This window comes from Leucopleurus acutus, assembly GCF_964270905.1.
Source record: "Leucopleurus acutus genome assembly, chromosome: 7".
Classification (NCBI taxonomy): Eukaryota; Metazoa; Chordata; class Mammalia; order Artiodactyla; family Delphinidae; genus Leucopleurus; species Leucopleurus acutus.
This window is the reverse complement of record NC_139150.1, coordinates 110081435-110093668: the sequence shown is the minus strand read 5'-3', so window position 1 is coordinate 110093668 and position 12234 is coordinate 110081435. Positions and strand designations below refer to the sequence as shown.

Genomic DNA, 12234 nt, shown 5'->3' with positions numbered 1-12234 from the left:
CATGCTGCCCTGTAAGTTTACATCTTTTTTTCCGTCATTACCAGGGTCAGAATCTGCCTTTGGAAATACGGGTCCTGCACGTGGTCAAGGTGACTTCCTTGTTGAAATCAGAGCACATGGAGAAGGCATGTAATCACTCACTGAGGGATGAAACATGGAATAGGAGATGATTCAGTAAACATTTTTTTCCCACATCTTTATTGGAGTATAATTGCTTTACAATAGTGTGTTAGTTTCTGCTTTATAACAAAGTGAATCAGCTATACATATACATATATCCCCACATCCCCTCCCTCTTGAGCCTCCCTTCCACCCTCCCTATCCCACCCCTCGAGGTGGTCACAAAGCCCTGAGCTGATCTTCCTGGGCTATGCGGCTGCTTCCCACTAGCCATCTATTTTACGTTTGGTAGTGTATATATGTCAGTGCCACTCTCTCACTTCGTCCCAGCTTCCCCTTCCCCCTCCCCGTGTCCTCAAGTCCATTCTCTATGTCTACGTCTTAATTCCTGTCCTGCCCCTTGGTTCATCAGTACTGCTTTTTTAGATTCCATGTATATGTGTTAGCATATGGTATTTGTTTTTATCTTTCTGACTTATTTCACTCTGCATGACAGATTCTAGGTCCATCCACCTCACTACAAATACTCAGTAAACATTTTAAGGAATGTTTGCAAAGTGTGATCTTCAAATCAGTGTTGAACTTAAATTCCCAACTTGGTCTCCACGCAACTGTTACACTGACTTGTGTTTTGGTGCAGTGCCGTTGGTCTCCACTGACAGCCTCCAGGAAGACAGCCCAGGGAGGCTCATCACTGCATTTACCATAACGAGGCCTCCTGGGAAAAACATCCCAGCTGGTCTTCGCGCCAAGAATATCGCACTCTTTCCGAACAACTGGTTTGTTAAACACAGTCCTGACCAGGTTTCCCTGCTAGAAAATTCAAGCCAAATTGTGGCCCATCCATTCGAAGTATGGGGCGGGGGTGGGGTGCGAGGCCACCTTGCTGCCCAGCTCAGGGGGTGCCGCCTGAATGTCTTCTCTGTGAAGGGTGTCCCAGGACTGTACACGCAGGACCCCTTGGCCCTCACATATGCACTTTTAAAATCTTGTTTTTGCTTCCTCTTTTTTCTTCTTGTTCTTTCTTTATCCATCTTTTCCCCCTCCTGTTTTAGAGTTTTGTAATATTGTTGTATTCTGTGTGTCTTTGTAAGCTGCTTGAAGTCCTTTGTGGAATAAGGTGCAGCATAAATTAACGTCAGAAAGAGAAAAACAAATACCGTATGCCAACGCATATATATGGAATCTAAAAAAAACAATGGTACTGACGAACCTAGTTGCAGGGCAGGAATAAAGAGGTAGACATAGAGAATGGACTTGATGACATGGGGTGGGAGGGTGAAGCTGGGGCGAAGTAAGAGTAGCATCGACATATATACACTACCGAATGTAAAATAGATAGCTAGTGGGAAGCAGCCGCATAGCACAGGGAGACCAGCTTGGGGCTTTCTGACCACCTAGAGGGGTGGGATAGGGAGGGTGGGAGGGGGGCTCAAGAGGGAGGGGATATGAGGACATGTGTATGTATATGGCTGATTCACTTTGTTGTGCAACAGAAACTAACAGGGTATTGTGAAGCAATTATACTCCAATATGAAGTTCTATTAAAAAATAAAATAAAATAAAAATAAGTTACAGATGCAAACCTGTATGGGTTCATGCCCCTGGCGTCGTTTACATCCATGCCATAACACCCAGACCCTTATTCCTGGTAGCGGTGGTCGTCTCAGCTTAGATATATTGGTGTTTAAGCTGGTGTTTCTGTAAAATCAGAATATGGCGTGAAAGCGCGTGTGTGAAATGAGAGTCCAATATAGCTGGAAGCATTCGGCTTCCACTGTGAAATATTCTTTTTCTTTTCCCAGGGAGTTTTGGAGAAATGTACAGGAACATATGTCCAGCACTAGGATTCCCTGCCAGATTTTTTCCCTAAGTTGTGGTTTGACATTTCAGATCATTAAGTGGACACATCTGTCCGAATTTGTTTTCCTTTTCAAAAAAAAAAAGATCATTTGAAGACAGCTACCCAGCAACAGAGTCAGCATTCTTAGTTTGCCCTGATGCAGTTGGCATTCTCAGCCCTGGAGTCAGGCACAAATCACTCCACAGAGCTGAGTGCAGCCGTCTGTTCACGGCTGTATATCCCCTGGGTGTTGAGCAAAAATAAAGAATTCATTTTCCTGTTTGTTTGGGTTTTTTTTTTTTGGTACGCGGGCCTCTCACTGTTGTGGCCTCTCCTGTTGCGGAGCACAGGCTCCGGACGCGCAGGCTCAGCGGCCGTGGCTCACGGGCCCAGCCGCTCCGCGGCATGTGGGATCTTCCCGGACCAGTACAAGAACCCGTGTCCCCTGCATCGGCAGGCGGACTCTCAACCACTGTGCCACCAGGGAAACCCTCCTGTTTGTTTTTAAGTATATATTGGTGAGTAATTCTTGGTAAATCTGTGGTTTAGGGGAAAGAATCTTAAAGGCTTCGTTTCTAAATCTTGCCTCTGTCACTAGCTGTGACTTTGAGCAAATCAGGTGGTCTAGCGGGGCCCCCGCAGGACTATTCAGGTATGATCGTGTATGTACCATACAAACTAGTAGAACTGCATTTCTTCAGCCCGGGATGAAATGGGATCACAGTAACTAATACGAAAAATACCACTTATTTGGCTCAAACGTTATCCGCTGTGCTAGAATTTGAGGTCCCTCAAATTCTTCCCAGCCAGCTCTGGAGTCAGCTGTTGAACTCCCTGGGAACGAATCTTCCCGGACTCCTTCATGCAGGGGGCTTCCTGTTGCTGCCTACCAGCCAGTGCTCCCCAAACCCTTGGCCCGAGGTCCCTGGTGCCACTCTCATCCCCACCACAGGGACAGAGTCTCCCCGTGGAGCCACTCTGGCACCTGCCATCTGTGAAGTACCCATCTTCGTGGAGAGCATGCCCTTCACACTTGCTTGGCTTGTCAGGACACTAAATAAGCCAGAGCATCGGTGGGGCGGCAGAAATGGAGCTGTTCTCGAAGCCGTCGTCCAAGGCTCCCGCCCCAGGGTTTTTGTACACGATCCATGGTTGCTGCAGAGGCCAACAACCATGTAACCTTAGGAAGCCGCTGGCTGTTTGGAGCTGTGAATTCCAACTGTGCTGTGACTGTCTGATGGTCACTGACAGCTGAGCTGTCATGGGTAAGGACGGGACGGCTGTCCCCCACTACTTGTGGGGATGCCAGGAAACTGCCTACCCGAGGAGGCTAGGGGAAAATGGAAATAGGACAGATACAAGCTTTTCAGAGAGCCCGGGGCCACAGGAGGCCACCAGCGATCTGGGCAGATAACGGTCCTGCTGCTTGTTCTGTGAATTACGCAAAGCAGTGGTTTTTGTAGCTTCCTGCCTTAGGAATCAGCCTTGATGAGCTAGAGAATTTCTGGTCCAAGTCATTCTGCTCTGCTAAGAATTTCCCCTTTTTCTCCAACACATTGGTCACTTGGACATGAAATAAACCTGAGCCCCTCACCTCTCTGCCCCAGAAGATGAAGTTGAGATGCAGCTACCCGGTTGGAACCAGGGCACTTGCTTAAAAGCTTGCACACGTGGCCAGCATGTGGTTTTTAGTTTAGACTGAGCTGATTGGGAGTGTGGGCCTGATGGAGATTACAGGCGTGATGAGCTAAAGCCACCCATTGTCCCTGCCTTCATACCGTTCTGGTTTCTTACCTCCCAACTGTGGCACCATATGGAGCATGCCAGAGGAAGCATGGCAGACACCGTGCTTCCTCAGTTACTGAGTTTCATCCTGAAAAACTTTTGCATAACCAACCATTAATCCTGTGTTCATTGATTTTGACTTTCAACCCCAATGGAGCACAAGTTAGAGATTTATTATTCTCCTTTTCATTAATATCTAATTCATTAATGAAGAAAATGTGTGGTATTCTATGATATAGTACAACATTGTGAAGAGTATTCCTAGAAAAAATTTTGAAATCAAATCAACCAATATGTATGGAATATTAACATAATATATGAAAACACTGTTCCAGCTATGAGCAGAACTTGTGGTGATGAGCTGACATTTTCATCTTGGAGGAAGAATGGGTTCTGTTAGTACAGACTTAATTTTGACCTTCAAGGGAAGACTGACTGATAAGAAGGATTGATAAGAACATTGGGGAAAAATAACTAGACCATCCTAGAGTTTCTAATAATCAAGGAAAGGGATACAAGCTCTTCAAGGCATAGAGGTAGAGTTTTGAGAAAATGATTAAATAATAATAATAATTTTTCCTGCTTCAATTTTATGTGCCCAGTCAAAAGAAAGAATATATTATCAAGAAGGGAATAATCTACCTGGGGGTGAGAACAGGGGACCCAAAGAAGAGACGTGGTCATTGTACCCACAGCTATCCATGGGAGAGGTGGCCTGAGTCTGAGTTTAGTCTGTTCAGCAATCCCTATTGTGGAAGAGCATGCATGGAGATTTCAAAACCAGCAAGATGGGGCTTCCCTGGTGGCGCAGTGGTTGAGAGTCCGCCTGCCGATGCAGGGGACACGGGTTCGAGCCCTGGTCTGGGAGGATCCCACGTGCTGCGGGGCAACTGGGCCCGTGAGCCACAACTACTGAGCCTGCGCATCTGGAGCCTGTGCTCCGCAACAGGAGAGGCCGAGACAGTGAGAGGCCCGCGCACCGCGATGAAGAGTGGCCCCCGCTCGCCGCAACTAGAGAAAGCCCTCGCACAGAAACGAAGACCCAACACAGCCAAAAATAAATAAATAAATTAAAAAAAAAAAAAAAAAACCCCAGCAAGATGATCAGATCTCAGGCTTGCCAAGCAACCTTCCGACTGTAACCAGTTTTTCGTAGTCTGCTGAATTAGATATTATTTATTGATAAAGCTTAAATACGTAAAGGCTTTATATCAAACTAAAGAAGTTAAAAAAACCTAGCTGGGACAGAGAAAATGGAAGGAAATTGTTAATAGGCATGGCATTTTCGGTTATGAAATCTATTTTTGACTTTTTAAGTTATAGAAAAGTCACTATGAAAATTCGTCATTCCTGTCTTCTGATACAAGCACCTGACACCACATAGGTGCCATGGAAATATTATGTAAAAATTACTTTTAAGAAAAACTCTGCAGGATAAACAAGGTCCCACTGTATAGCACAGGGAACCATAGTCAATATCCTGTGATAAACCGTAATGGAAAAGAATATGAAAAAGAATGTGTATATATATGTATAACTGAATCACTTTGCTGTACACCTGAAAGTAACACAGCATTGTGAATCAGCTATAAGTATGTGCGGCCAGAGAGTTCTGCAGTAACTAGCACGGAGCGCGATGCCCTTGGTGCCGAGGGTCTTTAAGCTTTCTTGGAAAATGAAGCGCCAGAAAGGAGAAACTACTCAGAAGTCTGTAACAGAACCCGTCCATTGCGTGCTTCTCTCAGGACTGAGTCTTCTGGTCCAGGCTCTGCATTGTCATCGGCACTTGCTTGCGCACTCTCCCAGCGCAAATGCCCGCCTGCAGTGCACGTCCCCCTCCGGCTGCTCCCGTGCCCGGGGCGACAGGAGGGTGGCGCCCTCGATGTGTTGGCAGCAGTTTGGCCGGCACCCGCCATCCCTGCCACCCACTCCTGGCTCCCAGGTGTACTGACCTTGCTCACCTGCTGCACCCCAGCCTGTGGGCCCCTCCCCACGCCTGCCCCGCTGTGGGCGCTCATCTCCCCCCCGGCTCTCATGGGCATCCTCTGAGCCTGCGGGCCAGGCTCCGGCTTAAGCCGTCCACCCCGTCGCTTCCCTGCACGTCGCCTTACTCCTTACGTGGTGGCTCCTGGCAGCCCTGGTTCTTAACTCTGTTGCTGACAGCAGGTGGAAAACGTCTACGCTCTCTGGCTCCATCGAGAGCCAAGGAGACTGCACAGAAGAGGTGGGAAGGGACTGCTTAGCTCCCCCTGCCCGCATACCCACATCATCTCTACCCCATGCTGCAGCCTCCCCAATGGGCCTCTCCCCTAAAGTTCAGAAAGGGAGGCCGGGCTTGAGCCCCTCCTTCCATCTGCTTTTATTCTGGTCTATCAACTATCTGCTCTGTTTTGGTCTTCCTCCAGATTTCCCCCCTCTCCTGCTAGAAGAGCATCCGTCTCCACCTGCCGTACGGACTGACTGATTCTTGACAGTACCTCAAAATAGTTGGACCGTAGGGTGGAGAGTGGACATTACGCAGAGGAGAAAACACATCTAGAGGCATTTCAAAAATACCCTTAGAGCAATTCAATAATATTTATCGAGCAACTGCCCTGTGTTAGATGGTGGTGAGCAAAGCAGATGAGGTTCCTGTCCTTAATGCGCTTACAGTCTTGAGCCTTTTGTAGGAAGGATTCCAGGCAAGGGCGAGTGTAGAGATTTATGCATAAGGATGATCATTGTCACAGTGTGGAGCCAACGGAATTGTCCATAAGGAAAAGGTCACATGAATTATGGAACAGCCAGGAGTTCCCTGGTGGCCTGGTTAGGATTCTGGGCTTTCACTGCCAAGGCCCAGGTTCATTCAGCCCCTGGTTGGGGGACTGAGATCCCGCAAGCCACGTGGTGCAGCCAAAACCTTTACTAATTTAAAAAAATGATGGAACAGCCATACTTCGCAATGTTGTGCAATAGTTACAAAGAATTAGATAACAGGATAAAGCTATACGTACTCACATGAAAGGAGAATCTATACATACTCATCTGAATATATCTAGACATATCTAGACATACATTTATATGTCTGCATGAGCATAAAATGTCTAAACACAACAACTAGTGACAATGATTTCCTCTAGGAGGTGAGATTTGTTGGGGAGAGGGAAGGGGGCAGCTTTTACCTTTACCTTATATGCTTCTATATTGTTTGGATTTTGTACAACAAAGTGTGTATTGCTTTTGTAATTTTTTTCAATTTAAAAAAATTTTTTATACAAATTTTAAAGGTAACTTCATTTGTGGTAATTACAAAATACTGGCTATATTCCCCATGTTGTGCAATACATCCTTGAGCCTATTTATCTTATACCCAACAATTTGTACCTCCCTGCCCCCAATATTGCCCCTCACCCGCACTGGTACCCACTAGTTTGTTCTCTATGAGTGTTCTTCTTTTTGTTATATACACATAGTTTGTTGTATTTTGTGGATTCCACATATAAGTCATATCATATGGTATTTGTCTTTCTCTGACTTATTTCACTTAGCATAATGCTTTCCAAGTCCATCCATGTTGCTGCAAATGGCAAAATTTCATTCTTTTTTATGGCTCAGTAGTATTCCATTATATGTATGTATGTGTATGGTATGTGTGTGTGTGTGTGTGTGTGTGTGTGTATATATATCTATATATATATATATATATACTGCTTCTTCTTTAATCATTCACCTGTTGATGGATACTTAGCTTTCTTCCATATGTTGGCAATTGTAAGTAATGCTGCTATGAACTTAGGGGTGCGTGTATCTTTTCAAATTAGTGTTTTTGGTTTTTTCAGATATATACCCAGGAGTGGAATTGCTGGGTTGTATGGTAGTTCTATTTTCAGTTTTTTGAGAAATCTCCATACAGTTTTCCACAGTGGCTGCACCAATTTACATTCCCACCGACAGGGTACAGGGGTTCCCTTTTGTCCACATCCTCGCCAACATTTGTTATTTATGTTCTTTTTGATGATAGCCATCCTGACAGGTGTGAGGTGACATCTCATCATGGTTTTGATTTGCATTTCCCTCATGATTAGTGATGTTGAGCATCTTTTCATGTGCCTGTTGGCCATCTGCATTTCCTCTTTGGAAGAATGTCTCTATTCAGTTCTTCTGCCCATTTTTTAATTGGGTTGTTTGTTTTTCTTGATGTTGAGTTATATGAACTGTTTATATATGTTGGATATTAACCCCTTATCAGTCATATCATTTGCAAATATTTTCTCTCGTTCAGTAGGTTGTCTTTTCATGTTGTCAATGGTTTCCTTTGCTGTGCAAAAGCTTTTAAGTTTAATTAGGTCTCATTTGTTTATTTTTGCTTTTATTTCCCTTACTTTAAGACATGGACTCAAAAAAAATATTGCTTTTGTTTGGTAATTTTTAAGACAAAGAAAATAGGAAAAATATATACCAAGAGTTGTAGTTACTGGCACATAACTTAGTTTACATCTTTGGAGTTATTTCCAAACCGTACAGAGGTGAGGGAAGATGGAGAAATTGGGAACACACTCTCTTCCAGCTCTTGTCCCCTTGTCCTGTAGGAATGCAAGGTAGCACGTCCAGGCCTTCCGATGGATGGTCTGCCCAAGCAGTCCCTGGGACAGGAAGGTGTCTGCTGTGGGCCCCCTCTCGTCTTCACTTTCCCGCTTCCTCCCCTCCTTCATTCCCTCTGTTTCCAACAGTCCTCATCTGGCTCATTTCCCCAAGCTGTCATCTTTTGCCTTAGAAATCAGCAAGTTCCAAATCTCCTTCCATGACTTAAATATCTTCACCAATTCTGGTGTCTGTTGTAAACCAAAATCTGTGTCTTTCCCATCCAGTTCTGCTTTTTTAGGCCCAGTGGTTAGACTCAGGGAAGAAAATTATTGCCTGAATCTCCATCAGAGCGTTTGCTTGTTTTTGCAGTTTTGGGGAGGGAGATCATTTGTCCCTACCCTTCCAAAATTAGACATACCTTCCCAGGTTAGTTTCTCTCCAGAAACACTCATCACATCTTCTTTCAAAATCTGCATCCCTCCACTACTGTATTTTTCAACTTGGTACTCTGAAAGAGCACGTGGCCCCTCCCAACCTTGAAAAGCCCTCTTTGTTGCCGAAGGCTACCATGCCCCCACCCCCTTCCCCATTCCTGGGGTATCTCCAGGCCACAAAGGGCAGGGAAGAGGGGGAGGGGAGAGAGCTCCCATCACATAATAATAAGCTCGATGTGTGCCTTGTATTGACATTATATTCAATGTCAGTATCAGTTCTTAGACCTTAGATCAGTTCTTAGCCATTCATAGATAGGTATAGCTAGTGTTTTTTCTTTTTCTTTCATTTTACTTTTAACAAGATTTCTTATAAACCCAAGATAGCCTAGGTTTATGTCCTGGCTTCATTACTCTCTAGCTGAGTGATCTTAGGCAGTCATTTATCCCTGACCTCAGTCCCCTCATCTGTAAAATGGGGACATTAATAGTACTAACCTCATTGTGATGTTGGGAGGTTAGATAAGTTAATAAAAGTAAAGCACAGAGAATAGTGCCTGACACATAATAAGTATATGCTGGTATTTGTAATTATACTGCAAATGCCCTTTTGTAACTTTTCCTCTTCAGTTTTTTTCATATTTTAATTCTATCTTCCAAAGATATAGATCTTCCGTCTATTCATTTTTTATCTGAATCACATGCACACAATTCATTGTGTGCTATTATCTTTTCCTCCTCACTTCTTTGGTGTCAGTACTTTTTAAATCATCCTTCTGGTCTCATTCTCACCTCATGGCTCCAGGACGCCTTCCTGCCCACCTGTCTTGAGGTTGAATGAGGGCCACCTGTCAAAGCACCATGGTTTCCCCACTGTCACACGCAGAGAAAGTGCAGACATTTGCTCCATGTCTCGCGGTGGGCTTCATAAGGGCAGAGACTGTGTCTGCTCCCTAATGCTGAGCTAGTGCCTAGCTCAGAACGTAGCAGGTACTTACTACTCCTTTAACAAGAAAATGCAGATGTAAGAAATAAGATTTAATGGATTCCAGACTCAGTCTGTATTTCTATAAAAGCAACCTCTAAGAACACAGACAATTGAGAACTACGTTGAAATGGAAATAAATACCCAGAGAAAACATTGTTTGCATCTCTGTTGGGCCAGGTCCTATTTTAGATAATGGTGGTATAGGTTATCAAGCTGATAATGTTAATTGCTGCTTTAATGGTTTTAAATTTAATCTTGGGAACAAGCTTTTTTACTCCTCCATGAAAAGCTTTGGGATTAAAAAAAAAATCTTTCCTTTCCACTTACCAAGGAGAAGGTAATAGGCACCAGATGCTAGTTCTGAAAGCTAACTCCTGCAGAAAGAACACAGGTCTCAGATTGTTCTCATTCGTCTGTCGTGTTCTTACTGTCTTGTTCTTCTCCCATAACCAAACAGAAAAAAGTGGGTGTGTGTGTGTACATACACACATATATGTGTATACACATATGCTTGTATATGTATAATATACACACAACTGTACCTCGTTATCCACCGGGAGATAGGTTCCAGGACCCCTTTGGATACCAAAATCCATCTGTGGATACTCAAGTCCCTTATATAAAATGGCATGGTATTTACATATAGCCTATACACACCACCCTCCTGTATACTTTCAATCGATTATTTATAATACCTAATACAAGGTAGGCACTATGTAAATAGTTGCCATGGAAAATTCAAATTTTGCTTTTTGGAACTTTCTGGAATTTTTTTCCAATATTTTTGATCCACAGTTGGTTGAATCTTAAGATGCAGAACCAGCAGATATGGAGGGCCGACCGTGTGGGGGGGGCAGGGGGGTTCTTTCCAACTAGAAAAAGGCAACTTTATTCCTGCTACAGTTATTTGAAGTAATTTTGCATAAAACACTTAAAGACCCTTCTTTAGTCAATCTAATAACCCTAAACACTATTAGAACTTTGTTTATTCATCCAACAGTTAATTTTGGAATGTCTCTCGTATGCTGCACTTCAGCCCATTTCATGTTTTTCTGAATGTTTTAGCCATATTAGAACAGGACAGCTTTCAAACACAGTTATACAGTGGTTTATTCACAGCAAGTGAAATAAATCCCTTGCACCAGAAGCTCAAGTTTTAAAGCAGAAAATAAACTGAGGTTGAAGTCATGGAAAACAAACCTTAATACCATCCCCAGCTGAGAAGCCTAAATTCACAAATTTGTTCTCTTTGTCGCAATAAGTGCCGGTTGGTGAAGAAGTAGCTTGAATATGAGTGACTTCATCTCATACCAGCTTCTCTCTTCTACCTTGGGTTTCTGTTAAAATATAAGATGTATTTCATTCACTTACCTTAATTAAGTACATAATATTTAATCCAATCAGAAGATGTAGTCATAGTAAGTTTTGGAACCAAACATTGCAGATTACCTCTGAATAAATATGATGAAATGTTCCTTTTGTAGATGCAAGTATTGGCATTATGATGAAAACCTGCTCACGGCCAGCATTGTCATCGTCTTCCATAACGAAGGGTGGTCCACCCTCATGAGAACAGTTCACAGCGTAATTAAAAGGACTCCAAGGAAATACTTAGCAGAAATCGTGTTAATTGACGATTTCAGTAACAAAGGTAATGGCTATGGAATCAGCATTTTGTCTATAAAATAATTATAAGCAACTGCAAAAAGGTGATCTCAAAATAGTCTTCAGAAATTCATAATTAGCATCTATTATCAACAAGTTGGCACAATGCTAAGCATTGTATGTGAATTATTTTGTTTAGTTCTGACAGTAAGCCTTGTGATACACATTGTTCATCCTCATTTTGCACTTGAGGCTCAGAGATGTTAAGTAACTTGCCAGCAGTGACAGAGATAGTAATTAACAGCTGCATCCAAATCTATAGGCTCATAAGTCTGTGTATTTAACCATGGTCTTGTACTATACCAATTCTTTGGGCATTGGGTTTTATAAAAATTTAATCGTAGAGGTAATTTATTGAATGACTGAAAAAATGCAATGGCAGGTATAGTGCAGTGCCACCCAAAGCTCCGTCCACATCTATATACTGAAACCTATATACCTGTTTAATAGCTTGTATTTTGCATTTCAGTGTATTTTGAATCTGACCAGAAACCATGGACTATTTTTATTTATAAAAGAAACTACCTACTAAAGCTTCTTTTGTTCTAGATTTGATTTAAGATAATTGAATCGAAGGAAATTGTGTTTTATTTTTTTACTCTCTTTATGGAGCAAGCTCTAACACATTTAGGGAGACATCGGTTAGTCTTGGTTCAACTTGGCTAGAGAGAGATGGAGCAGTGATTTTCCAGACAAGTGGGGTTTTTTAAGTTAAAATTTTTTCTTCAAATAGATCCATTATTGTAAGCTGAATATATCTCCTTAATGACGTAAATATCGAAAGATAGATAATGCTATAGCTCAGACCCCAAAGCAGCATGTAATTATGCTGCTAAAAC

General features: G+C 43.0%; 1 protein-coding gene across 5 annotated transcripts in view; it reads left to right on the top strand.

Annotated features, from left to right (window-relative positions):
• The window catches only part of GALNT7 (polypeptide N-acetylgalactosaminyltransferase 7), a 118831-nt gene that overhangs the window by 81235 nt on the left and 25362 nt on the right, over positions 1 to 12234 (top strand). For all 5 annotated transcript variants that reach the window (XM_082842172.1, XM_082842170.1, XM_082842171.1 and 2 more), the window contains one exon: positions 11215 to 11381. In XM_082842172.1, coding sequence (XP_082698298.1) covers positions 11215 to 11381 — 167 coding nt within the window. The remainder of the gene's footprint in view (positions 1 to 11214; positions 11382 to 12234) is intronic.